Source organism: Conger conger, chromosome 14 (assembly GCF_963514075.1).
Source record: "Conger conger chromosome 14, fConCon1.1, whole genome shotgun sequence".
NCBI classification, from domain to species: Eukaryota; Metazoa; Chordata; class Actinopteri; order Anguilliformes; family Congridae; genus Conger; species Conger conger.
In genome coordinates this window covers 31,749,578-31,774,230 of record NC_083773.1, presented here as the reverse complement: position 1 = coordinate 31,774,230, position 24,653 = coordinate 31,749,578, and the positions used below count along the sequence as shown (strand labels likewise).

The window sequence follows — 24,653 nt, the reverse complement described above, 5'->3', positions numbered from 1 at the left end:
AAGAGCTATCATTTTTAGTTCAAAATACATTTATCTTTAGCCAGTTTAGCTAAGGATAGCAGTTGTAGATCCACGTTTCAATCTTTTCATTCAGAATATTGGCTACTTGTGTCTGAATTTGTGGAGGTAAAATAAGTGATTGTCAAATTCAGGTATATGGTTGCAGCTGTTGCATACTCTTGAGCAAGGAACTTGACGTGGATTTATAAGTAATTGTCCACGGTTTTATAATAATGATGAAAATGTCGATAAATCTGTGGAAAATGGGTAATCTTTAAGAAAAATAAACTAAATAGTCGCTGTTTAAATTTAAGTAAGCATGCCTTTGGTGCTCTCATCCAGCACTTTATTGCATCTTTAAGAGGCGTGGCAGACTGAGTGAATACGCCGAGGTGAGAGAGGCGCGTCCGAGTGAAATCCTGCGCCTTTGAATTTGACAGCAGTTGGTGCCTCCTGTTTAGCAATAGCGAGCTCTAAGTTCTCTTGTGGGCACCGTTTAGGGTGCCCTACGACCATTTTCAATCACATTACATTGTTTTATAAACACACACAGTACTTTTCTATTATCACTTCCTTATAGTGTTTAGATATTTGTTTTTAATTGAAATTACGACAACCATGGCATCTGATGAGTTGGCATCTAAATTGACACGGCGCCTGCACATCGAGGATGGCACCGAGGACGCAGTGGCCGTGGATGAGTCCGACGAAAACGGAGACGAAGAGAAGTCGACCACTGCTAATGCTGACTGTGAACTGGGTGCCAAACTCATGCGCCGAGGGCAGCTGAACGAAGGTGTCGGAGAACATCAGCAGATGAGTGAGAAGGTGTACAATCCGTACACCGAATTTAAAGAATTCTCCCGGAAGCAAATCAAAGACATGGAGAAAATGTTCAAACAGTGAGTGTTCACATAGTGTCCGGCTATTCACGTCGCTCAAATTGACATAAGTTTTAATAAGATGTTTAGCCACTTAGCTAGATTGCAAAGTGTCGCGTACGCATAGGCGTAGTCTACGAGACCGTCAAATGTCCATTTTAGTTTCGCACTTGAGATTTGAGAACTATTTTCCAATGGGCTTACTAACTACCTTAATATTGTCTTTTTTTCCCCAAAGTAACTTTGTGGATAGGCAACATGGCTTCCAATCTTACACAAGCTATAGCGACCACTCTCTATAACTTGTGCCTGCTTGTCATAATGTTATAGGTTACTGGCAGGTAATTATATCTCCTTATTGTGCCAGTGACTTGTTTATACGAAAACACGCTATAGCACAAACAACGCTAAGAGCAATCCCTCCAGGGATACTTTCATTGATCAGTTCCTGGAGCAATGAACCCGTCAGACATAATGTTGTATGCATGCAAGTGTGCAATCAATCATGTTGCAAAAACCTCTAGCTCAGCCTGGTGAAAATAATAAGGAACCTAAGACCCAGTCCGATCCATCATGGTGCTTACGCAGACTGAGTCATGTTTAAGCTTGTGCTGAGCCTTGCAGCAACACGCAAATTGTACTCGTGTAATTCCCACTGGGAGTATGATCTTCTCTTCAGTGTATTGTTCTATCGTCTGATCTGTAAGCAGGTAAATGTCATGTCAAATCTGAAGTTCTATTTCTATATGGAGGCCTGTTAATGAACACACCACTTGCACACTCAAACACACTTGACCATGCCTGGCAATGGGGAAAATTGTTGCCTTGTGTCTCTGCAGAATACTGTAACATGTCATACTGTTGAATTGAAATTCCAACATATTCCCCCACATAGTACATTGGTTGGTTGTGGTCGTCAATCTATAGAAGCAATAAACAGACCCCATCCACTTTTTGGACAGACTTTGTTGTGTGTGAAAATGTGTTGCCAGTGTCAACAATGTCAGTCATGCGGGCTCCATTAGCCATAAGAACCGTACACAGTGTCTTCAGTATTACGGATAACTAGGGCTGCCTTTTGGGGGGAACAGGCAAGAAGACCAGCCAGTAAAGAGATGTAACTATTCTAAAATAATAGTAAATAAAAAGTAATATATTAAGTGAGAAAGTCAGCTCAAACAAAAGCTCAGCCCGAGAAGGGCTCATTTTTAATCGGTCGAAAAATTGAGGTGCAATTTGAAAATGTGAGTGAAAAGCAGTCGTTGAATCTGCCTTTGGGGATGAGGGCAGAGGTGTACCAGGGCCGAGAGGAGCAGCTGTCAAGAGCTCGGAGCAATGGTAGAGTTGGGTCCAGTTGGAGTATGTGCTGTAGCTGTAGTCTGAAGCTGCAGTCCAGCTCATTTACCAATGTGAAAGATTTGAATGGCCAGTGAAGGTAGGCCAGGCAGGCAGCAGTATTCTGGACCATTTGTACTGGCTCAATGGCACAGGCTACTAAGCTTCCCAGCAAGCCGCAACAGTATAACAGAGTCATGGAGTCTCTAGACTAGACTGGTTCTGCTGTGACCCCTATACATCACGGCTCTCCACCTAAAATCCTGGAGAGTTGCTGTGTCTGCTTCAGGTTTGCTGTACACCTAACAGAGTTTGGTCTGCCGTGGCCTTCAGATTGTGGTCCTCACCAACCAGCAATGCAGAGGAACAGTTGTGATTAACCCAGCTAAGGAAAATAATCAGTCTTATTCGACATCACATTGCAGATGTTATCATACCGGATCAAGGTGATGAACTCCACTACATACACTCAGGTGCACCTTATCACAGTTAAACATATAGCTTTACTCACACTTGTTGCAATACAACAGTTCTGCTCTCAGCATGCCTGTGTTAAACTGTTGTGTGCAGCTGAATGCACCAGCTGAATGCACCAGTCTTTCTTATGAGGTGGTGAGATACAGAACATATTTCAAAACTCTGGTGTCATCCTGACAAAGTTCAATTGCTGTGTGTGTTACTCAATGACCAGAACTAATTCCAGGATTTTCCTGGAAAATTCACTACTTAGGTGAAATGAAATAATTATTTGATACTGCTTTTGGTCTTATGGTGAAGGAAGCCTCTGTGAAGTGTGATGATACAGTGGATGTCGCAGCTGCATTGGATTTTGTCTTCAGTCTTCACAAAGAGACTTTCTTATCTAAATGATTTATGATAGCTCTGCTTCCAGATGTGAGGATCTTCCTTTTAGTTCCCTAAGGCTACAATTGCTTGAGCAGAAGAGCGAGGCAAGTCATAACTGCTGTTGTGAAAAAATGGGGGAAACTGAAGTGCGACAAAATGGCTGTCGTTCGTAATTTTAGACAATATTCAGAAGAGATTCTGAAACACTACTGTCCTTTTATCTGTAACTGTCACACTTCCTGTTTCATTAGAGCATTTTAAAGGAATCTGATGGTATCTCTCCTTCTCTTTTAGGATATATCATGATGTCAGATAAGTCTTTACTTTTAGATGCAATGTCTGATGGCGATTATATTGATATGTCAGGAAGAATATATAGTATACAGTATATTTAAATGTATGTGTATATTATATTCAAATTCACTTGTTAATATACAAGAACATTGTTTCATGTGCTCCGAGCTGCTATTATTTCTTCCTGCAGAGTTCAGCCTGACGTGCTGACAGTGTTCCACTGTTCCACTTACAGAGGTCGTCGTGCCAAAGGCATAGGTTGTATTAATCAGCTGCCCTTACTGGTGTGAGGTGACCTCAGAATTTACCGGGGATTTAGGGTTTTTGTTTTATGACTGTATAAAATGTCCCTAGAGGATTACTCATTATCGCTTCCTTGGAGCAAAGCGTGGGCTGGGGCTGGGGCTTAGGCTTCTGCTTTTTCTGAGGTTAATGTTCAACTCAGTAGAAGGTCAAGCGCAGAGTCGATAAACAGTAAAATGAAACTGCACCTGGGTGTCGAGAATGCTATTTCACTGTTTCTCAGGAGGTTTTGTTGCTATAAAAATGGCCTTTGGTGCTCTACATCATTAATGAAGAAAAACAGGAAAAAACACGTTTCTGTAGAAAGGTGTTTTTTCTTTCACAAAGTTGGTCACTATGTAAAAGTAAACCACTTCGTAGGACTGTGTATCTTAGGGGTGGTGTACTTTGTCAGAAAGGTTTTCAGACCAGTAGAGATAAGCTCCTTTACAAGAAAGGGTTGTGCATTGTGTCTTGTGCAAATATTCTCACTCACTGTTACAGGACTGCAGCCGAAAGCCACTGCTGTGACTCATTCAGAAACAGAACACAGTCACTTTGGGAGCTGCATTGCCACATAAGGCAATCGCTTTGAGAGTCTGAATCATTTAATGCAGTTTTAACAAGTACTGTTGCAAACAAAGTGTGAGTGGTACATTGCTCCCACGTGTGACCCTGCCATGTTAGCTTCCTCATCAGGAATTATGAATCTCCTGAGATGATGTCATTATACACATTGCCAACGTCAGAATCCTGGTGGAGGCCATGGGCCCATACACGTGAGGGCATGTGTGCGTCTCCAGTTTCTTGCATTAAAGTATCTGTATCTCGGTCTCTGGGTAGGGGAAGAATAGGAGAACGCGAGGAACACAAGAGTCTGCCTCTTTACCATATATGGTGCTCTCTCTTACCTACCCTGCTTGGGTGTTAGCCAGACTGCCTGTGTGATTGAGGAAGCAGGGGCAACGTGCACTTCCTGTGGACAGTGGAGTCAAGCGCACACTAACCCTTCACTTCCTGTGTGTTCACATACATTATCAGCGACCACTTCCTCATTTGGGGCCAGAGCTGGAGACAAGCTCCCTACTGAATTCAGCTCATTTTCAGCTATGGGCTTGTTAATAGCCAGCAGTCAGAAAGGGGTCTCGTCTGGGAGGCTGATCCCAGACTTGCAGGGTCTGTCCAGGGGAAAGGGTCAGTGAGAGACCATCACAGGGAGAGTTCCGTTTTTTTCCATCTCGCAGTTGCACGGCTTTTGGGAAAAGGCCGGCATGTTCCCAAGATATTTTAGCTCTTCAACAAGACTGTGCAAGTGGAGCTTGCTGTCAGGAATTTGGGATTTAACCACTCGTGCTCTGTCCTCTGCACCGCCAGTGCGTGACTGGCTTTTCCCTGGCTGTTTCAGCAGGACGGTGCCCTGTGCATATGACCACCCTCAACAGACACATAGGAGCCCAGGTAATGGGCAGTGGTCTGAAACGGGAATCAGTGAAGGTTTTTTCGGGGTCCCGCCACTGGCCGGTTGCCCCTGAAGGAGACGGAGGAATCCGTGGAATGCACCTGAAGTGAGGGGCGGACCGTGAGGAGGTGGGGCTCTGAAATAAAACAGGTGTGACAGAGAGGAAGTGTGTGGGCATTCAGAACAGAGAGAATGGATAAGTAAGTGAAAGAGAGAGATAGAAACTGAAATTGGTGGCCCTCAGTGGAAACAGTTCTGTTAAAACTGAGCAGCTGTGAGCAGTTCTTCCATCAGTCCTGCACTCCTTAATGGACAAACACTGCACTCTATTTAACATAACAAGGGTCCTTAGCAATTCCCCCCCCCCCGTTTCCCATGTTTTTTCAATTTTCTTCTTTTTGGATGAGAGCTCTGTGACTTTCAATGGACTAGGGACAAGTAAGCACTAGTGAGTCACAGGATCAGAAAGGGGAGGGGTCACAGGGAGAATGACTTGAATAGATGTTGATGTCGCAGTCATGGTCACCAATTAGAAATCAATGTGTGCTCTGAATGTCATTATACACCATGGCATTTGGCAGACGCTCTTATCCAGAGTGATGTACAGTTGATTAGACTAAGCAGGAGACAATCCTCCCCTGGAGCAATGCAGGGTTAAGGGCCTTGCTCAAGGGCCCAACGGCTGTGCGGATCTTATTGTGGCTGCACCGGGGATCGACCTTGCAGGTCCCAGTCATGTACCTTAAACACTATGCTACAGGCCGCCCTTATGCCTTAGCTCTGTGGTTTGGCTTTGGTGAGAAAAAACTGACTGTTGCCATGGCTACACTTCACTGAATAGATGATGATGTAAGCATACAGGAGGTGAGGCTCTAAAGTGGTGTAATTTTTTCACACTCCAGACTGCAAGAGATATTCGGGTTAGTCATCAGAACTTCCGATCCGCCCACGGTTGTTCTACTTGCCAGAATGCATCTGAGAGAGGTCTGAACTATTAGATTGGTTTCCCTTTTGATCATAAGACTCATGCAGTCTTAGCCAAGGTTTTCAGTGCGAAACAATTATCATTTCCAGATTAATTAATCTAATATTTGAGTACTTATCAAAGTATAGTGCAGGGTAAATATTTCAACTTAATTCCTGGATTGTCATTGGTGGAGACAGAAAATTAGGTAGTTAATGAAGGATTATGAAACTGTAGCCCATAAGCCCCAGTAAGCCTTATCTGCACACAAATATTTAATAGTTAATTTGTCAGGTACTCCAGAACAATTAAAAAAACAATTTGTATAAATAGCTCAAATATGGTAGTAAAATCACCAGTATTACAACAATGGGTAAATAATACTTTAAACATTGCAGTGCTAAGTCTGTGTTAGTAGTGGGTCTTCAGTGTTGACCAAAAGACGATGAAATACACACCAAACCCTCCTAATAAAGAGCCACTAGAACTCTACAGACACCCATGTCTGCAATAACAGGTATTTATCTATTTATGTTCTGTTTTCTGATGAAGTGTGTTATTCATTGATGTGCATTTCACTGGTGGGTGAGAGAGGACTTTTTATGTCCCATGTGGTTTTCTGGAGAAGCTGTCAGTAATAATTTCAGATGTATTAGTCAGGAAGTGTCAGAGTGAGAGCAGACACAGGCACTGCTCATGCAAAGGGAACTTGAGGACAAAGCAGGTACACAGTGTGCTTTCGCTCTTTGGCCCTTTACTGCCCTCTGCTGATCATTTCTGACACTGCACTGGTTTTAATAACTCATTTTGACCTGGGATGTTCAGTATTTGATCCAGCAGTGTTTTCTGCAGGCTGACAGCTGTGCACAGTCTTCAAGCCCCATCTGACACACAGCGCGTGTGTGTGTGTGTGTGTGTGTGTGTGTGTATGTTGTGTTCAGGTATGACGCAGGCAAGGATGGTTTCATCGACCTCATGGAGCTCAAGCTGATGATGGAGAAGCTGGAAGCTCCGCAGACTCACCTGGGCCTGAAGAACATGATCAAAGAGGTGGATGAGGATCTGGACAACAAGCTGTCCTTCAGAGAGGTGACAACCTGTTCTCCATCGTCACGCCCTTAGCCTCTCCTGGGCAGGGTGGCCTAGTGCACTGGGTGTCTGTGTCGCCCGTGTTCTGGTCTAATGTAAAGAATTCACCATTTCTCTGTGAAAGCTGGTCCCCGTTCAGGCCTCAGTTCTGTATTCAAGGTCAGGTGTTCAGTTTATCAGCACTGCTTCAGTTTGAGGTGTCTGGGTCTGGAACATCCAGTGTGGAACAGGGCTATTTGGGGGGGGGGATGCGTGTTGTTTGCTGCTACAAAGTGGTAACTCGGCGTGGCAGAGGAGATGAGACACTGGGGAACAACGAGGAAGCCCATGGCAGCAGTGTTCTCCATGACCGTTCAAGTTTTATCAGCTGTTTCACTGCTGCAGGTAACAACAGCTGTGGCACCGTGTTCAGAGATGAACCAAACTCCTCCGTCTCTCTGTCCAGTTCCTGCTGATTTTCCGGAAGGCGGCAGCTGGTGAGCTGGTGGAGGGCAGTGGCCTGCAAGTCCTGGCGACCCTTTCCGAGGTCGACGTGTCTACTGAGGGTGTGAAGGGAGCCAAGTCCTTCTTTGAGGCAAAAGTACGACCATGCTCTTGTACATGCCAGCACACACCCACACATGCCCACTCACGCACTCCCACACACGTTTGTATTCAGATACAGAGGCAGACGCATGCACGCACACACACACACACAGATGCTCGTACACATACGCACACAATATCTGCAATCTTTCTGATTCACAATGGTAAAATCATGCACTGCTCAGAATTTTCACACCAGCTTAATGGTAGCAGTCTCAGTATTCTCTGAAAGGACAGACGTAACAAGATTACTGTTCACCTGCCAGGTAAAGGCCATTAGCGACTGCAACCGCTTTGAGGCAGAAATTCGTCAGGAGCAGGAGGAGAAGAAGAAAGAGCTGGAGCAGAAGAAGGAGCGAAAGGCGGCTTTTAAAGAGCTGGCGTCAGCCTTCAAATAACAACCGCATCCAGCCGTCTGTCAGATGGTCTGTCAGTCCCATCAGCCTTGAAATAACCATGCCCTGTATGTCTTTAAGCTTTTAAATAACCATGTTGTCTGTCTCTCTGTACGTCTGTCCGCCAGAGTGAAATAACTCCTCTGTGTGTCAGCTTTGTCGAGCCGTCTTCCTCTTCCATTTTAAAGAATGCCTATTATGTACGTGTCAATAGGGCGCAGGTCTGCTAGTGCTTACATCTGCAGGCAGCATAGCTCCAGGATACTCAACAGTGCTTTTGTTCAGTTGTTCAGTTCCACTGTGTGTGTGACATCCTGCACTGGAAATTCTGTTATTACTCCTGTTAAAGATGATAGCATTTCACTGTGGTGACTAAGGCAAGGAAACTCTGTGAATCTCAGACCTTATTTAAACACAGACTCTCCTTGGACAAGTGCATGCTATGTATTTCCTGTGGACACAAAAAAGTGTTATTTAAAAAAAAAGATGGCTACTTTAGGCCTTGGCTGGTATCTGCTGCTGTAACAGAAAAAGGAAATGTACCTTCATAGTGACCCATCAGCCTCTAGGGCATGGACTAGCCTTAAGGACACTTTGTCTTTGCATTGGTGGTGGTGGGGATTCTTTATATTTTTTTGCATGATCACAGTGAGGTACTGACAATATCCCCATGGGTTTGGGTACCCCAATACCTCTACTGCAATTGCCTTAATATAACAACTGGTGTGTCCATGCTCTTATTTTACTTAGTGCCCTTTTCTACATATCTTGAGAAATTATATAACCAATGGTGTGTGTGTGTGTGTGTGTGTGTGTGTGTGTATGTGTGTGTGTTGGGGGTGGGGGTGCATCTGAACTATTTTATACTTACTGTTCTATGTTATGTGATTGCACGACTGTGGGATTGTGGGATAATTAGGAGACCTTGCTCAGTTATGCTGCATCATCTGTGTGAGACTGTCCAGAGACCATCAAAACTAAGTGTGCGAAATTGTACTTTCCCATCCCCTGGATGGTTCACATGTACCTTCATGACAGCCTCTCTCCCAGCCAACTCAGGAAATGCTGTACATAAGGTCTAAGTTGCCTTGCCCTGTGTTGACCACAAGAGGGCGCCCTTTCTACTGCCAGGATAGGTTGCTTTGTGACTTCATTTTTTCATAAGAAGATGAAAAAATAGAATATATTATTTTATATGATGAAAAACATTGCTCTTTGTTAAATTAATAGAAATTGGTCCACAAACTGGTGCCTTGGCCAGTCCTACCATTATCATTCTGTAATTGTGTCTGCATTTTGAGAGCATTACAACAATATACACATTTAACCGTGACCATTATGACTGAACAGTCTGTTTACGGGCAGTGGCACACTTTAAATTCGGCCTCCTGTGTGAGCCGTCCTTGAAAAAGGCCTTTGTGTACGTTTGCTGGTCTTGATAAAGGCAATGGTAAAGACACCTCTGGTTGCTTGGGAACAGTGATATTGCTTCCACATTCCACAAGAAGAGTGAAAACTGAGGGACCGTCGGGGAAAAGTGATGTGCAGGAACCGGGGGATCGGTAGAGTCAGGAAGAGAAGAAAGAGCTGGGTGTGAGGCTCATCTAACGCTGTGACACAGTAATGCAGGTCTGATGCAGTGATGCAGTAATGCAGGTCTGATGCAGTGATGCAGTAATGCAGGTCTGATGCAGTGACACAGTACTGCAGGTCTGACACTATGACACAGTACTGCAGGTCTGATGCAGTGGAAGGGAATCTCTCACGTGTCATGATTCTACTGGTGTTTTTTGTCTTCCTGTCTGTGTCATTCCATTGGAATATTTTTGCTAGGTTTTGTTGTTTTTCTTTGGAGAAAGTTACATACACATCCATTTCCCTGGCTGTGTAATGTGTAATGTGTCTGTTAAAAAGGAAGACAAATGTACTGAAACAATGCAATATTTGCACTTAACAGTATGACCTTTCTCAAATGGCCATAATAACAAATCTTATATTTCATGACTTTTTATCTTGGCATCTATATGCAGAAATGGAAATTTCCCCAAATCAGTTTTTCTGCCGTGCTGTTAACTGATCATTGTTTATATGTTTTCTCCCTACTCTGTTAATGTTGATTGAATCTTACTGGCTGTGTCTATTTTTATAGTGGGATATCCTGTGACCATTTTAAATGAATAATAAATTGCTACTGAATACAATTATATTTTGGATTTTCTTACAGAAATATGATAGAAAAAAAATGTGTTTAGGTTCATCTCTTTAATATTTCGTAAAGAAATCAGGGTGAGGTTTGGGGAGCTGGAGGAATGCATTTTAGCATTGCTCATTCATTTAAATGCTAAAGTAGTTGAGAGTGATTGATGGGATAGATATGTCTGCAAACAGGTAACTGCTAACAACTACCTGCTGAAACACAGGAAATGCTTGAGTAAATGAGTGATGCAAAGTATATTGAAGGGAGGAGCTTTCCACACAGGTGTGGTTCAGAGTTGATTCAGCACATAATTGTTCCAGCTTGCTGACTGCTGTGTGTAAAAATGCTGCCATACTTGCTTACTTTGTTTTTGTGAGTGTATTTGTTCACTACCACGGCTAAAACAGCCTCCAGTGCCTCTGAAAGAGGTGTGGTTTTATGGGGAAAGTTTGGTAGCAGCTTCAGTAACTACTTGCAGAATTTGTTGATTTTGCAAAAGGAATAGGGGTTAAAGCGACATTGGCATGAGAGAAAGACATCATCAAAATAGGGGCAACTGGGCAAAAGCATTCCTTGACTGTGATGTCTGTGCATTTGTGCAAGACGCAAGGTAAAACAGATGAGCGATTTGGTTTAATGCAAATATTAATCTAAGGCGTGAGCAGGCAGTTTCATCAAGAATTGCCAATCAAGAACTTTACAAAGACGGAGACTAATTGGTGTTACTTTTTTTTGGCAGTTACCTGCATTGTAAGTGCTCAGGTTTCTGATGGAAGAATCTTTGTCACATAATCTCAGGTTCAATTCAAGATTGAACAAAAGAATCAAAAGTTTAAAGAACATTCCGGGTCTCAATGCTCATTACCATACACCTTGCAACGGACGTCATTACAAGCCCAGGAGCTCAATTTCGAAAAAATGCCTACTTTACAATGTGTAAGCTATGCATTTCTTCAGACATTTTTTCTCTGCCTTTCAACAAAACAAACGGAGAGGTCAGTGGCTGGGTGGGGTTAAAGGTAAATTTTTAAGCACAAAAACTGCTTGCAACCATTATGTGGTCGACCCCTCCATAAGTAAACATTTGCTAACCTTGTCCAGTAGCCGGATATTCACTGAAGAAGTTCAGGTCAATAATGTGTGTGGTGATATTCCACATATTTTTGTATCAACACGGCATCCAAAAAAATATTTTCGTTTAATCTTGCAAACAGAAACCTCAGATCCATCCATCCATCCATCCATCTTCCCTCTTTCACCACTTTTCCTTAATGTGTTCCTTTCAGAACAGCTCAACGTGACTAGTCAAATTCTGTTTCCAATTTTACCTTTTAGAAATTTTTTTGTAGATGATGGTTAATGGGTTAAATTCAAGCACAAGGAGTATTGTAAATTGTATTTGTAAATTATAAGGAGTATTGTAAATACTTATCATGATGTTCCCCTATTTTTATCTGTGAACAGTAAATCCTAGTTAATATTTGGTTTGTGGTACAAACTGGAGTGTTGATTTGATTCATCCATTGTTGACCCGCCTGTCTTGGATGTCACTCGACTAAGCTGAGATGCATGCTTTTGTGACTCAACTCAACCCTGGCTTGTCATAGATAGATAGATAGATAGATACTTTATTCATCCCGAGGGAAATTTTGTCATCTAGAGTACAATGAAGCTCCCTCATCAAAATCCCACCACACCAAGTGTCCTCAGTCCTCATCCTTGAGCCTTGGTCGATGCAAATCACCTTGCGCCAATGCTCTCCGCTGAACTTGAGCGAACCGCAGACTTGAACCCAGTCACCCGGGCCCCTCCCCCAAACTTGCACTCCACCACAATAGCATCTTTTCCAGTGGTGTTAAAAATGCAAGACAAAGAAGAAGTGTTTAGGGCTAGGTAGGAGGCCTCCGGGGCCCTTTGTGTGGGACAACAGGGCCCGGCCATTAACACCAGCCTGTCATCCAACAGGCACTGCTCACAAACAGCCCTGCTAAAAATTAGCATGACAAAGGTGGTAGGCAGGCTGGGGAGGTCTGAGGGTCTGTGAATGCCTCCTTTCTTTTGCGATTGAGCTGAGCCAGGACTGTCCAATAAGAAAGAAAAAGCACATCCTACTACGCTCTACACATAGTGCAAAGATTGAATTTATGTAATCCTGTCGGATGTAGTGTCTTATTATTTAAGTATTAATCCTTAAAAACAGCTTTACATTATGGGTACATTTGAGGTATAGCCTACTGCTACATCTACAAAAATTAAGTGGTCATTATGTACAAAACGACTCCATTTCAATTAGAAATGTACACTGACAAAATCATGGCCGATTATATGTGGAACTGTTCTTGAAATACGAGATTACTATTTTAAGTGCTGACTATTTTAGCCTGTTCCTGAATTAGCGAAAGGTAATCTCATATGAGAGTATTTTCAATTTTGGATATTTTAAAATATATTATTTTTGGCAAACTAGTTTTACATTGTCAGTTTACCGTTAAAATAAAAATAAAATGCTACTAGTGTGAAATCATAAAAATGCACGACGTAACAAACTGGCTTTTAAATCTAATAATCTATTTTTTTATAACAAGTCATAAGAAAAAATCAGATATTTCTCCCGTGAAACGAATCCAGATTAATATGTTGACTCAAAATATAAGGGGAGCGGAAAATGCCCGCTGGTTTTTCATGCCTATGCGAAAAAAATGACTTTCGCTTAGACTGAAAAATCCAAAACTGGAAACCCAGACAGACAGACTTCTGTACAGCCTACTCCGAACGGATGCCTGTAAACAAGCAGAACATGTAGTCACAATCCCTCCGAGGAGGGGGTCATCGTCACCGCTAGCCATGTAATGCACCAATCGGGAACAAAGCCATCTTTCTGGAGTAGTGACAGCACTCCTAAGGTCCCTTGCGGCGTTACACACTTCTCTCTCTAGCGCCTATATTGCTTTGGCCAATAGAAAGAAAGAACATAGGATATCGACAGTGACGGACAGGTTTTAGCCAATGAGGAGACAGAATGGGAGGGCATGCTTCGTGGATTTTGTCTGGAACCGAATCCCATTCCGCCCAGTTCGATCGGCAACGGGAAGGGAGAAAGGCAAGCAGAGAGCCCGAAGGCAGCAGCCCCACCACCGCCGGCCCAGGTTACCATCTAGCACCGGGAAAACACACTAGAGAGTCACCGCCGGCATAAGTTTAAGTCATCAGACACCACCATGAGCAGCGAGGCCGAGACGCAGCAGCCGCCACAGCCTGATGTAGAGGAGAGACCATCTAGCCCGGCAACAGCAAGTACTGCGGGGGATAAGAAGGTCATCGGTAAGTATCCCGGATGTGATTTTAGCCACCGGCCCGGGAATAGATTTTACTCCTCAAACTACGGATTTCCATCCATTCATTTAGACTGAGTGTAGATTCAACTGTCTGCCAATATGTAGGTAGCTAGCAATGCAAGCAGAGCCTGTCAACCACTGTGTCTGGTGTCCGGAAAATTGAAATAGGTCGAGTCGATTAGCTAACCGGTTCGTGCGGTGTCTAATTAGCTTGCTAGCTGTCCTGTCAACTGATAACTTTAGATGTGTAGCTAACGTTAGCTAGCAATGTGCATCCGGCAGCCCCGTATAGCTCAGTTCACTAGACTGCATTGTTGGCTAGAGATGGCATGATCAATTTACCTTATGCTTGGTGACATGATCCTTGCCGGACTAATGTTTCTTGGAAGTAATTATTTTAACGGAGAGGTAGAGTAAGTTGGAGCTAGTCGTGTAATGTTAACGCTATGGTTGCATTCAGTTCGAAAGTCCACTTTAATGGCGTGAAACGTGTCGCTGGCTGGCGCGGTATCTGGGTATTATGACGGTTTTTGAACAATGCAGAGACTAAACCAGCACAAATTTGATGGTTAGCAATGATTGGTTTGGTCGAGGTTTCTATTTCTTTGTCTGTCCTCGTGTGAACGTGCGAGCTTGCTCAGACTGCAGAATGCGGCGAGCATAGGCTAGGAGAATCCAGAGCGTGGACTTGAGCATGACCATGGCCAAAACCAGACTGATGCAGGGGTTAGCAAGATAAGTCAGCTGATTGCTTACTTCGGACCGGTGTACGAAGGGTCTTGTCGGTCCAGTTCGCTTGGTTAGCCATCTAAAGTTACCACAACATATCTGTAACCGCAATGCTTCATTTAAGTGTTTTCTCGTTCGTCGGCTTTCCCTGCCACCCAAAACCAAGCAAATGCTGTTTCTAAAAGCTAACAAGCCATGGTAGTTCTACAGCTACTTCACCCTATTGTTCGGTGCTGTGCTCAGCCATGGAGCTATTGGATTAATTCAAAGTATATTACGTTAACGTGTCTTTTGACTAACTAGCTTTTGGCAACTATAGATACACGTCGGACAAGTTGAGATGGCTAGATCGGTATGCGTAGCTCGTGAAGTTAACGTGATCTAGCTGGTTAGGTAATGGCTAAATAGCTAGCCATTTTTTCCCAGCCACGAAAAATCATGCTGCCGCAGGGATTCATGCTAGTCTCCCATGGTACAGTTGGCCAGTTGGTCACTGAGTATAGTGACACTATTAGCTCGCCAAGCTAGCTACCTTAGGCAGATCGAGAAATCAGATCAGCACAAAATAAATATTAAGCTAACATTAGCTATTCAAAATGTCCGCCGTAATGTTTGAGTAGGAACAAGCTATCCACTTCTTTGTGTTTGGACTACACTGTTTTTCCCAGACCCCAGAAGACACATGAAACAAACAGTGTTTTGAGTTCGATTTGCCAACTAATAAAGCACTGCATTTGGGTTCTAAACGGTGATGGTGATATCTTGTAATGGTAAATTAATTGGCTTGTCGTTTATTTGACGCGGGCAGTATTTCTGATTTCTTACGAGTTGGATTTTTCCAAGTAAAACTCGGTTGATAAACTGACAATCTAGCAAGCTACTGTTCGCGTTAACATTGCAGTCTTAGGCCTGCCTGTCTGACCTCGTGCAAAGTACATAGTGGGTTTCTCTTAACATTAACACGTGTTAAATTGAAATACTTCCTTGTTTCGATTGAGCCAATCGTACGAATCTAACCTAAAAAAAAAAAACCTAAAATGTTACAATGGCTGAGCAAACTCGATTTGTAAAACCACGTGTAGCGAGTTACATTTTAACCGTAAGTTGCATCCATGTAACCACCTGCTGTGCGCTGGTAATGTGAAACTGCTACGCTCCCGCAGGGATCTCAAGTTAGCTCATTCTGAGCTAGTCACTACTGCCATCCAATGCATATGGGATAGCGACCCTGTCATACCGCAGTGCCAGTTGGTTTGTAAAGCACAACTAGGGTTTTGCATCAGAATCTATAAAAAGTCCAACAGTCGTAGGTTAAATATAGTAGCTGCCCAGATAGTTTTTCAAGTCCTTGTACGTTCTTGCGAAGTCAGGGTACTACATTCCCTGGCAGTAGAACACAAATGTGTGTGTGTGTTTTTCTTTCTGCCTCTTATTCAGGATGCGATAGCTGTAAATTAATATCACATGTTAACGTAACGATATACACCATACCACTGATTCTGTTTTTAGCAGTGAAGATGTTAAGCGCTGTTGGGCATGTTCCATTGTTCATCAGTCTGTAAAGAAATGTACATCATCAGTTCAACAGTCTGTAAAGAAAGGACCTAATTGAATACAGTGGCAATATCCTTGAGGGCTTCAAAGTATGTTTATCCACTAGATTATACAGACATTGTAAGTGGAAAAGGAAATCATTAGGATACCTAATAGAAAAGTTGATTCATGCACATATAAAACTAATACAGATCAACGTCTAAAATGCATGTTCTCTTCATATACTGTTCAGCTCACAAAATGGTAATATAATAAAATCTGGCTATCCTTGTTTTGACAATCATTGTTTTGGCATCCCATGCCTTTGGAGTGTATGTCTCTTTGAGGCCCTGATCATATGTGCAGGTGAAGATTAATATGTAAAATTAGTTGGTAAAGGGGATGGCTGAGGTTTAGTTATTTTTTTCTTTTTTTACTGGCTAATTTTATTAGCAAGTTAACAACTATTCTGCTCCTGTATGATTCAGTATTAATCAATCAATGTACCAAGCAAAAAAATAAAAATTACACTTGGCTCTGTGCTGTACGGATCATAGTACTGTAGGTTAGGTATAAGGAATGATCTTCCTGCAGGGACAGGGCTTAGGAGCTTTACTGGCCACCCTGACAGTAAGGACGCCAGAAGACAAGTGGTGAAATTAGAGAAGATAAAAACAATCCCCTGTGCATCAGGGCTTATGTTAGGAAGGTTCCTTGGCACATGATTTGTTTATAGTTGAGTCCTTTATGACAGACAACAGGAACATTGTCTGAATAACTACATGTGCAGAATAGTATTGGGGTGGTTTCGGTATCAGCCAATTAACCGCTTAAAAGGAAACTTAGGGATTGGCTCAATGTTGATATGCAACATACATCCCCCAGTCCAGCCAACGCTGTAAATTTATTGAAAATGCCATTTTCAAAAAGTAGAGTTGTCTGAATCTCATTTTTATTTATTTTTAATATATAATATTTACCAGCCAAACTCCTAATTGGAACTATACAGACTATACAGTTGATTGCTGTCCTCATCTATTTCCGTGCATGTGGAAAGTTGGAGCAGTGTAAGGAGGTCTTGTAAACCTGTTCGAATTTCCTCTAATCCTCTTGTCCATGAATTCTTAGAGAAATGATTGTTGTTAATCAAGAAGTGTGCTGTCCAAAGCAGATTTTTGGTCTGACGTGAAGGATTTTATATATTTTTTCAGCAACTAAGGTCCTGGGGACTGTGAAGTGGTTCAATGTCAGGAATGGCTACGGTTTCATCAACAGGTAAATCAAATCTGGGAAGTAACTCTATGGTTGAGAATGATCCTGGTCTTTTATTCATCTATGCGTTCACTAGACACAGAGGCCAATTAAAAGAAGTAACTAAAATAAAAATTAACCTCTGAGTGGAATTAGCACGTTAGCCATTTGCTTTGGTCCAAAGTGCAGAACGGGACAGAGCTGTTCATTCAGACCCAGTCTCACTCAGTCTTCACTCTTCCTTTTTTTTTTTTTCTTGTTCTTTTTTAAGGAATGACACAAAAGAGGATGTCTTTGTCCACCAGGTAAGTGTGCTGACACCTGCCCCGTGTCTTAGCCTTGACTTGTGCTCTGTGGGTTACGGTCTGCTGCTAACTGGGCTCTGTGTGTCTGAACAGACAGCGATCAAGAAGAACAACCCCAGGAAGTACCTTCGCAGTGTGGGAGATGGAGAGACGGTGGAGTTCGATGTTGTAGAGGGGGAGAAGGTAATCCGCAAAAACATACATTCATGGCGAAACGTAGCTGAGGGCAGGGACTGTAGGCTAGCCAAATGTGAACCCGCACACACATCCCCTGTGCTGCTGGGGTCTGTACTGTGGCCCCGTCTGCTTTCTGCTTCCGGATAAAATGGAGAAAAATTACCTGAGGAGGGTGGCGGGTCTGCTCTCCTTTACACACAAAAAAAGAAGAAAAAATATAGATTGGTTATTAGAACTTAGAGTAACTTTTCTACAGATGGATCTGTTTATTCTTGCCAAGTGGAGGGGTTTGGGAATGAATGGACTGTTTTAGTATCTTCATCTCTTGGGGCTAGATCCTGACTTGAGGATCTAAAGTGCTTGATTTGATTCTGTTTTAATGATGGAGGCATAGAATATTTACAATTTATTAGTAATGGCCTACCGAATGCATTGACATTAAAATATTCACTTAAGCAGATATGGCATTTTAACTGGTTCATTTTAACATAAAGCTTGAAATTGCAATAAAATGTGAGAGAGCTCTTCAAATACCATGAGTTAAGCTATGTGTGATTATGTATTTGACTCTTTCAACTTCCTCATTTATTGAAGAGCAGGGCTCTCACTCATTATTCATAGCGCTTATCGTTAAGTTGTCAGAGTTCTTTATACTTACTGCTGGTAATATCTGAACTGGTCAACAACACAATCAGTTTTTATTTAATGTAGTGCTCTTGAAGGAATTCTCACAGTGAATTATGAAAAAGCAATGCAATCAGGTATTGTACATCTGCGTTATTAAGCGACTTAAAAGTATGTGCACGTATTTAATATAGTCATATAATATACTCTTTGCAATTGTTCAGCCTTGGCATGCTCATGATTAATCCTTTGTAGAATGAAAATTCATGAATACATTAATGTAATGGCACCGGTAGTGTTCCTGGATTTGTTGCCCCTTTTTATTGCTATTAATGGCCCTCCTGTCAAAAGCATTTTTCATTTCCTTTGCCGTTTAGGAGTGCTTTGAGGACAATGTTGTCTTCCAGCTCCAAAAAGAAAAAACCTTTTTTGTTAAAAGGAAGCAATTCAATTTTGTTCATAAAGTTCCCTCTGGAGCAGAGATGTTAGTGTAGGCGAATGTGGCTGTTTTTTTGACCAATTTAATATGGCCGGTATATTGGCAGGTGGACATGTAATTGTAGCACTTGAGGTGTGTTTTGAGGGAGTGCATTTTAATTTGAGTATTTAAAAAAAAAAAAAAATTGCGTAGGAAGGAGTTTGTGTGTCTGTGTGTGTGTGTGTGTGTGTCTGTGTGTGTGAGACACATTTCTCAGCGTGTCTGTGTCCGTTCCCAGGGTGCAGAGGCAGCTAACGTGACCGGCCCGGACGGGGTCCCCGTCCAGGGCAGCAAGTACGCGGCGGACCGGAACCGCTACAGGAGATACCCGCGGCGCCGCGGCCCGCCTCGTGGCGGAGACTACCCGCAGGGTTACCAGAGCGACGGCGAGGGGGAGGGCCCCGAGAAGAGGGAGGGAGGAGACAGCGCCCCCGAGGGTGACATGCAGTCCCAGCAGCGCCGCGCCTCCTTCCCCCCCCGCCGCCGCTACCCCCCCCTACTTCGTCCGCCGGCGCTACGGGCGCCGCCCGCCCTACACCAACGCCCCCCGCGGGGAGATGCCCGAGGTGAGCCGCCATTTTCCTTATGGGTCTGCAGTTCTAGGGGTGACGGGACTCGATGGTTGCAGTTTCGCCACCTTGACTTGTAGTGACGGCAAGGCCCGTTTCCCCTGAAATAAAAGTTTAGAAAGTTTGAAAGAGTGCACTTGCTTTGCGGGGATTGTGATTTGCAGAGCGGTTCAAATTCTCTCGCCTGCACTCTGACTGGCCGGCTGTAAGCTCATGTTTTAATGCCTTTCTGAAGTGGAGCGGTGCCTTTTACCCGCCGTGCAATAGTTGGGAGAGGGCAGAATTTGACCATATCCCGGCAGCTCCGTAGTGTTTCCCAAGCTAAGAGTCAGCAAGGTAAAGCTGTGCGGCTGAGCTGGAGCACACAACAGTGGATTAACGTGGTTCTGTTCTATCTGCAGCAGGGAGTGGACGGAGAGGAGAACCGGGCCGGACCAGACCAGGCCAACAAACCCATGAGGCAAAACTACTACCGAGGCTTCAGGCCAAGGTTCAGTGGCAGGTGTGCGTGGGGCTGTTCACCGTGATCAGGCTGCAACAGCGAGTCACCAAGCCTGCCCTCTCCGAGCGTCACCGCTCACACGCGGCGCTCTGTCTTAAATGAGGCGGCTCTACAGCGCAGGGAATCCTGAATCTGCTCCAGGCCAGCTCCGATTGGCTGGCAGTGCCACAGGGTGGAGTGTAATTGGCTGCAGTGCCACCCAGGGATGGAGGCATGGATTGCCCACTTTTTAGCTGCGCATGAAGTGTACCTCTCCAGTGCAGTGACTGCGCAGCTCTATGCCGGACTGCGTAGTAAAAAGCAGCAGCGACCAGGAATACTTTTGGGCTTTCCTAATCAGGAAAGGGAAAAATGGGTATAAATGTTTTTGCCAGTGAATTTGGCCAAAAGCATTTTAGTCTAAAAATGTAGACTAAGTGTAGATGGATTACAGTGGACCAAGGTTAGGAGGCTAACCTCCTGTCTGAGCCCAAGGGAGCAGCTTGTGGTCCTTATCTGAAGGAACTCGCTTTTGCACCCCGATTTCAACGGAATACTGCTTGTGTGTGTGTGTGTGTGTGTGTGTGTGTGTGTGTGTGTGTGTGTGTGTGTGTGTGCGCGCTTTTGCTTTTGCTTTTGCTTTTGCTGGAACGTGAATGTGTATGTGAAACTGTGATCTTTAACTGAAATTCATCTGTTAGGCATGACTAAGATTGCTTTTCATTTTAATTCTTTGCTGTTTATAAATGATATAAAAAAGGAAAAGGGCCCTATGCAAAAGGCCCAGGTGATTTACTTGTTAGGGCTTCAATAAGTTAGGTGAGTATAATTCCACTTAACTTCCACTTAACTTTTTATTCCGAAGTAACCCCATGCCTAAGTATCCAACTGCAGTTGCTGTTCTGTCTGGTGTTAACAACCATGGGTTCCTCTAAATAGTTGTCCAAGGATGTCAGAATGAAGATGGTTCATTTCCATCAAGAAGGAGAAGGCTACAAAAATGTGTCAAGTTACTGATTTCCACTGTCAGGGACATTATTAGAAAATGGAAGATCAATGGAACAGTTGAAGTCAAGGCAAGGTCTGGAAGACCAGGAAAGATTTCAAATAGAATCGTCTGAGACCTGGTGAGAAATGCTCAGAAGAACCCACACATCACTGCAAAAGAGCTGCAAAAAACACAGGTCTAGCAGACACAGGTGTAGCTGTTCACAGGACAACAATACAACGTACTTTAAACAACAAAGACCTCCATGGCAGAGTTGCCAGAAAGAACAACCTCAACACAAAATCAATCTGAAGTATGCAATGGTGTATCCATTATGCTTTGGGGTTGTGTGGTAACTGTGAGTGCAGGACGTATTGTGCTCCAACTATCAAGAAATTCAATGGCTAATGTTTGAAGTTCAGTCTAGACATTGAAGTTGAAGAGAGGTTAGGTATTCCAGCAAGGCAATGATCCAAAGCATACCTCAATATCTGCCATGAAGTACCTCCGGGAAAGACAGATTAAGGTTTTGGAATGGTCACCACGGTCCCCACCTGGAATATTATTGAAAATCTTTGAGATATCTCAAACATGCTGTACATGCTTGGAGGCAGAAGAATATTTCTGAGGTAGAGGTGTTCTGCCAGGAAGAATGGGGAAAATTCCAAAAGTGAGAATTGTAAGACTTTTAGCTGGCTATAGGAAGCGTTTACAAGCTGTTATATTCAGAGTTAAAGTACTCACTGAGGAGATTCCCAAACTTTTGCACTGGGCCTTTTTCCTTTTTTTATTATTTTGAAACCATAAAAAAAGAAGGTCATTTAAAAGTCACTTCTGTTCACTTAGATGTTAATTGTAAAAGGGGTCAAGAAGATGGCATTAAAATTAATTCTATTGCCCATACTCTGGACTCTGAGGTTATGGTGACTAAAGGCAGGTGTGATTTAACTGACCGTAGAGGACGCCTGCCTGAACTCCCATTTCTCCCACCCCCCATCCCTGCCCCCTCCAGGGGTGCCCCCCGTCCCCGACCCCCCCGCGAGGGTGGCAACAGCGGTGAGGAGGACAAGGAGAACCAGTCCGACGGCGCCAAGAACCAGGACCCCGAGCAGCGCCGGTACCGCCGCCACTTCAACTACCGCCGCAGGCGCCCCCAGACCACCAAACCCCCCGAGGGCAAGGAAGGCAAGCCGGCCGACGCGCCGGCCGAGAAGCCCAGCGCTCCTGAGGCCGCACCTGGCGGGGCTGAGTAACACTGGAGCACCACCGGAGTACCACCTGTACCACCCCCGGGTACGTGCGCCCCTGTACCACCCTTGGGTACGTGCGCCCCTGTACCACCCCCGGGTACGTGCGCCCCTGTACCACCCCCGGGTACGTGCGCCCCTGTACCACCCCCGGGTACGTGCGCCCCTGTACCACCCCCGGGTACGTGCGCCCCTGTACCACCCCCGGGTACGTGCGCCCCTGTACCACCCCCGGGTACGTGCGCCCCTGTACCACCCCCGGGTACGTGCGCCCCTGTACCACCCCCGGGTACGTGCGCCCCTGTACCACCCCCGGGTACGTGCGCCCCTGTACCACCCCCGGGTACGTGCGCCCCTGTACCACCCCCGGGTACGTGCGCCTGCGAGCGACTGCTCCTGTACCACCCCCGGGTACGTGCGCCCCTGTACCACCCCCGGGTACGTGCGCCCCTGTACCACCCCCGGGTACGTGCGCCTGCGAGCGACTGCTCCTGTACCACCCCCGGGTACGTGCGCCCCTGTACCACCCCCGGGTACGTGCGCCCCTGTACCACCCCCGGGTACGTGCGCCCCTGTACCACCCCCGGGTACGTGCGCCCCTGTACCACCCCCGGGTACGTGCGCCTGCGAGCGACTGCTCCTGTACCACCCCCGGGTACGTGCGCCCCTGTACCACCCCCGGGTACGTGCGCCCCTGTACCACCCCCGGGTACGTGCGCCTGCGAGCGACTGCTCCTGTACCACCCCCGGGTACGTGCGCCTGAGCGGGGCCTCTGCCCCAACCTGTCCCTCAGAGCCATGGCGATAGTCTGTACTTTAGCGTCTGAGAGGGGCAACTGTACACGAACCCGTTCCACACAGATCCATCACGTTATGTCTGTACTTTAGCTTTGGTCAGGAGACATCCAACTCAATAGGTCAGAGCTGAATGTCACTGAGACTGCTTCCATATCTTTGGAGATCGCTTTGGAGATCCGGCTTATTGTTTTTGCGGATGAGGATTCTGCGGACAATATTTAGCAGTTCTGTGGTCATCTGTGCAAAGTATGTATAGAGCCGTATGGAACAATTTAACCAACTGAAATAATACGATTTTTACTATGTCTAGTTAGGAGACCATGCCTCTTGCCCAAACTAGAATGTGGCTATCCACTTTTAAAATAAAACCAATGCATTAATCACAATGATTAATGATTGGATGTTCGTTTGTGTCCTGAAAACTGTTGGTTGGCTCCTCACCTGGTTGGGGCGTGTTGTAATGTTTGGTCGTCCAGCGTTGTTGTGAAATGGCCATTGGTGGCGGGAGTAGTCTTAGTTGTTGTGGTGCACAGCGCTACAGTAGCATGTGAATGTTGAGTGTCTGTGGTGTCACTAGCTGAGCTGCAACTGATGTATAAAAAGGTGAATGTTCCACTTAGCGAGTGTTTTTTCACTGTCAGAAGCTTGCTCCAAGCAGCTGAGCTGTGCTAGCCTTGTGTTCACCTGGGTTACAGGTGGGGCAAGTTGGCTGAACAGGTGAAATAGTGGAAATGGCATAATATGCATATATTTGACTTCAGAGACACTGACGTCCCATTCAGTCAATTCTTTGGTTCAGAATCCGCTGAATATATGAATTAATTTTGTGCACAGGCCCTCATTTTTCAAAGTAATAAGCCAGAAAAGGCATTGTTTGGTGAAATCTGACATAGCTTTCATTGGTGGTGTTTTACATGAATGAACTTAAAGCTTGTTCATTAAAGTGTTGTTCTTGGGTGAAATGACCTCAGAACACCTCTGTTTAAAAGTATAGAATTCATCTTATTCTACCACTTGCCACATTCAGTTGCAAGCAATTAAAATGATGGAGAGGTGAGGTCATGAAGCCCCCCATCTTAAGCTTTCAATCCTACTGTTGACTTGACTGTTGGTTTAAAGAAAATCTATTTGGTTTTGAATGGAACTGCAATCCACAAAAATTAGAAGTGCGGTATCACAATTTGCAGTTGGTGTGATATTGTGTGATATTGTGTGATATTGTAGTTCCCATGATTCCCGGCTCCCAGGAAATACTAGCCTGTATCCACTGACACTCCAGGGTTATTGAACACTGCACTTGTTACAATGTACATTTCTTTGCATGGATTTAAAAAATATTCAAATGACATATTTGGATATTTACAGGCTATGCAAGTATCACTGTCACAGTAGAGCCGATGCCTTTATTTTGAGTCTTACATTGGTATTTCTTTTCCCCCTTTTTTTCTGTTTCAGTTTTGTGAACATCCTAAAGAACCATCCTTAAGATCTGAGCAATAAGAAACGGGTTTGAACGGACCCCTGAAAGCTCGTACCACGCGTTTGACCAGAAGACCGCCTGCCTGCAGAGTCTATGCAGCCCCATTCTAGCCAGCGCTTCTACCGGACCGCTTAAAATAAGAAAAATGATTTTATTGGGGGGAAAACAGCAGATTATTTTGTAAATCGGTCTCGTTTTTACACCAAATGGTTTTTAAGATGTTATTTGATATCTGGTCAATTTGACATTTTTTTAAAAAGAAAATGTTTTTATGTATACAACATGAATTTTAAAATGGAAGGCAAGCGCAAAATAAAAGTCAAATGCAAAG

At 44.4% G+C, this 24,653-nt stretch overlaps 2 protein-coding genes across 2 annotated transcripts; both read left to right on the top strand.

Moving 5' to 3' along the window:
- The first annotated feature begins 417 nt into the window (after positions 1-417).
- Positions 418-10,331, top strand: LOC133110254 (EF-hand domain-containing protein D2-like). The gene is made up of 4 exons (XM_061220218.1): positions 418-902; positions 7,003-7,150; positions 7,596-7,730; positions 8,002-10,331. Exons 1-4 carry the CDS (start codon positions 619-621, stop codon positions 8,131-8,133), a joined length of 699 nt encoding a protein of 232 aa, XP_061076202.1. The 5' UTR covers positions 418-618; the 3' UTR covers positions 8,134-10,331.
- Positions 10,332-13,385: 3,054 nt separating this feature from the next.
- Positions 13,386-24,652, top strand: LOC133110347 (Y-box-binding protein 1-like). Its single transcript, XM_061220370.1, is given in 9 exon segments — positions 13,386-13,648; positions 17,136-17,199; positions 17,447-17,480; positions 17,574-17,663; positions 18,998-19,245; positions 19,247-19,325; positions 19,730-19,830; positions 21,810-22,090; positions 24,298-24,652. Coding segments are annotated over 8 exon segments (960 nt in total). The 5' UTR covers positions 13,386-13,545; the 3' UTR covers positions 22,051-22,090; positions 24,298-24,652.
- The last annotated feature ends 1 nt before the right edge of the window (position 24,653 follows it).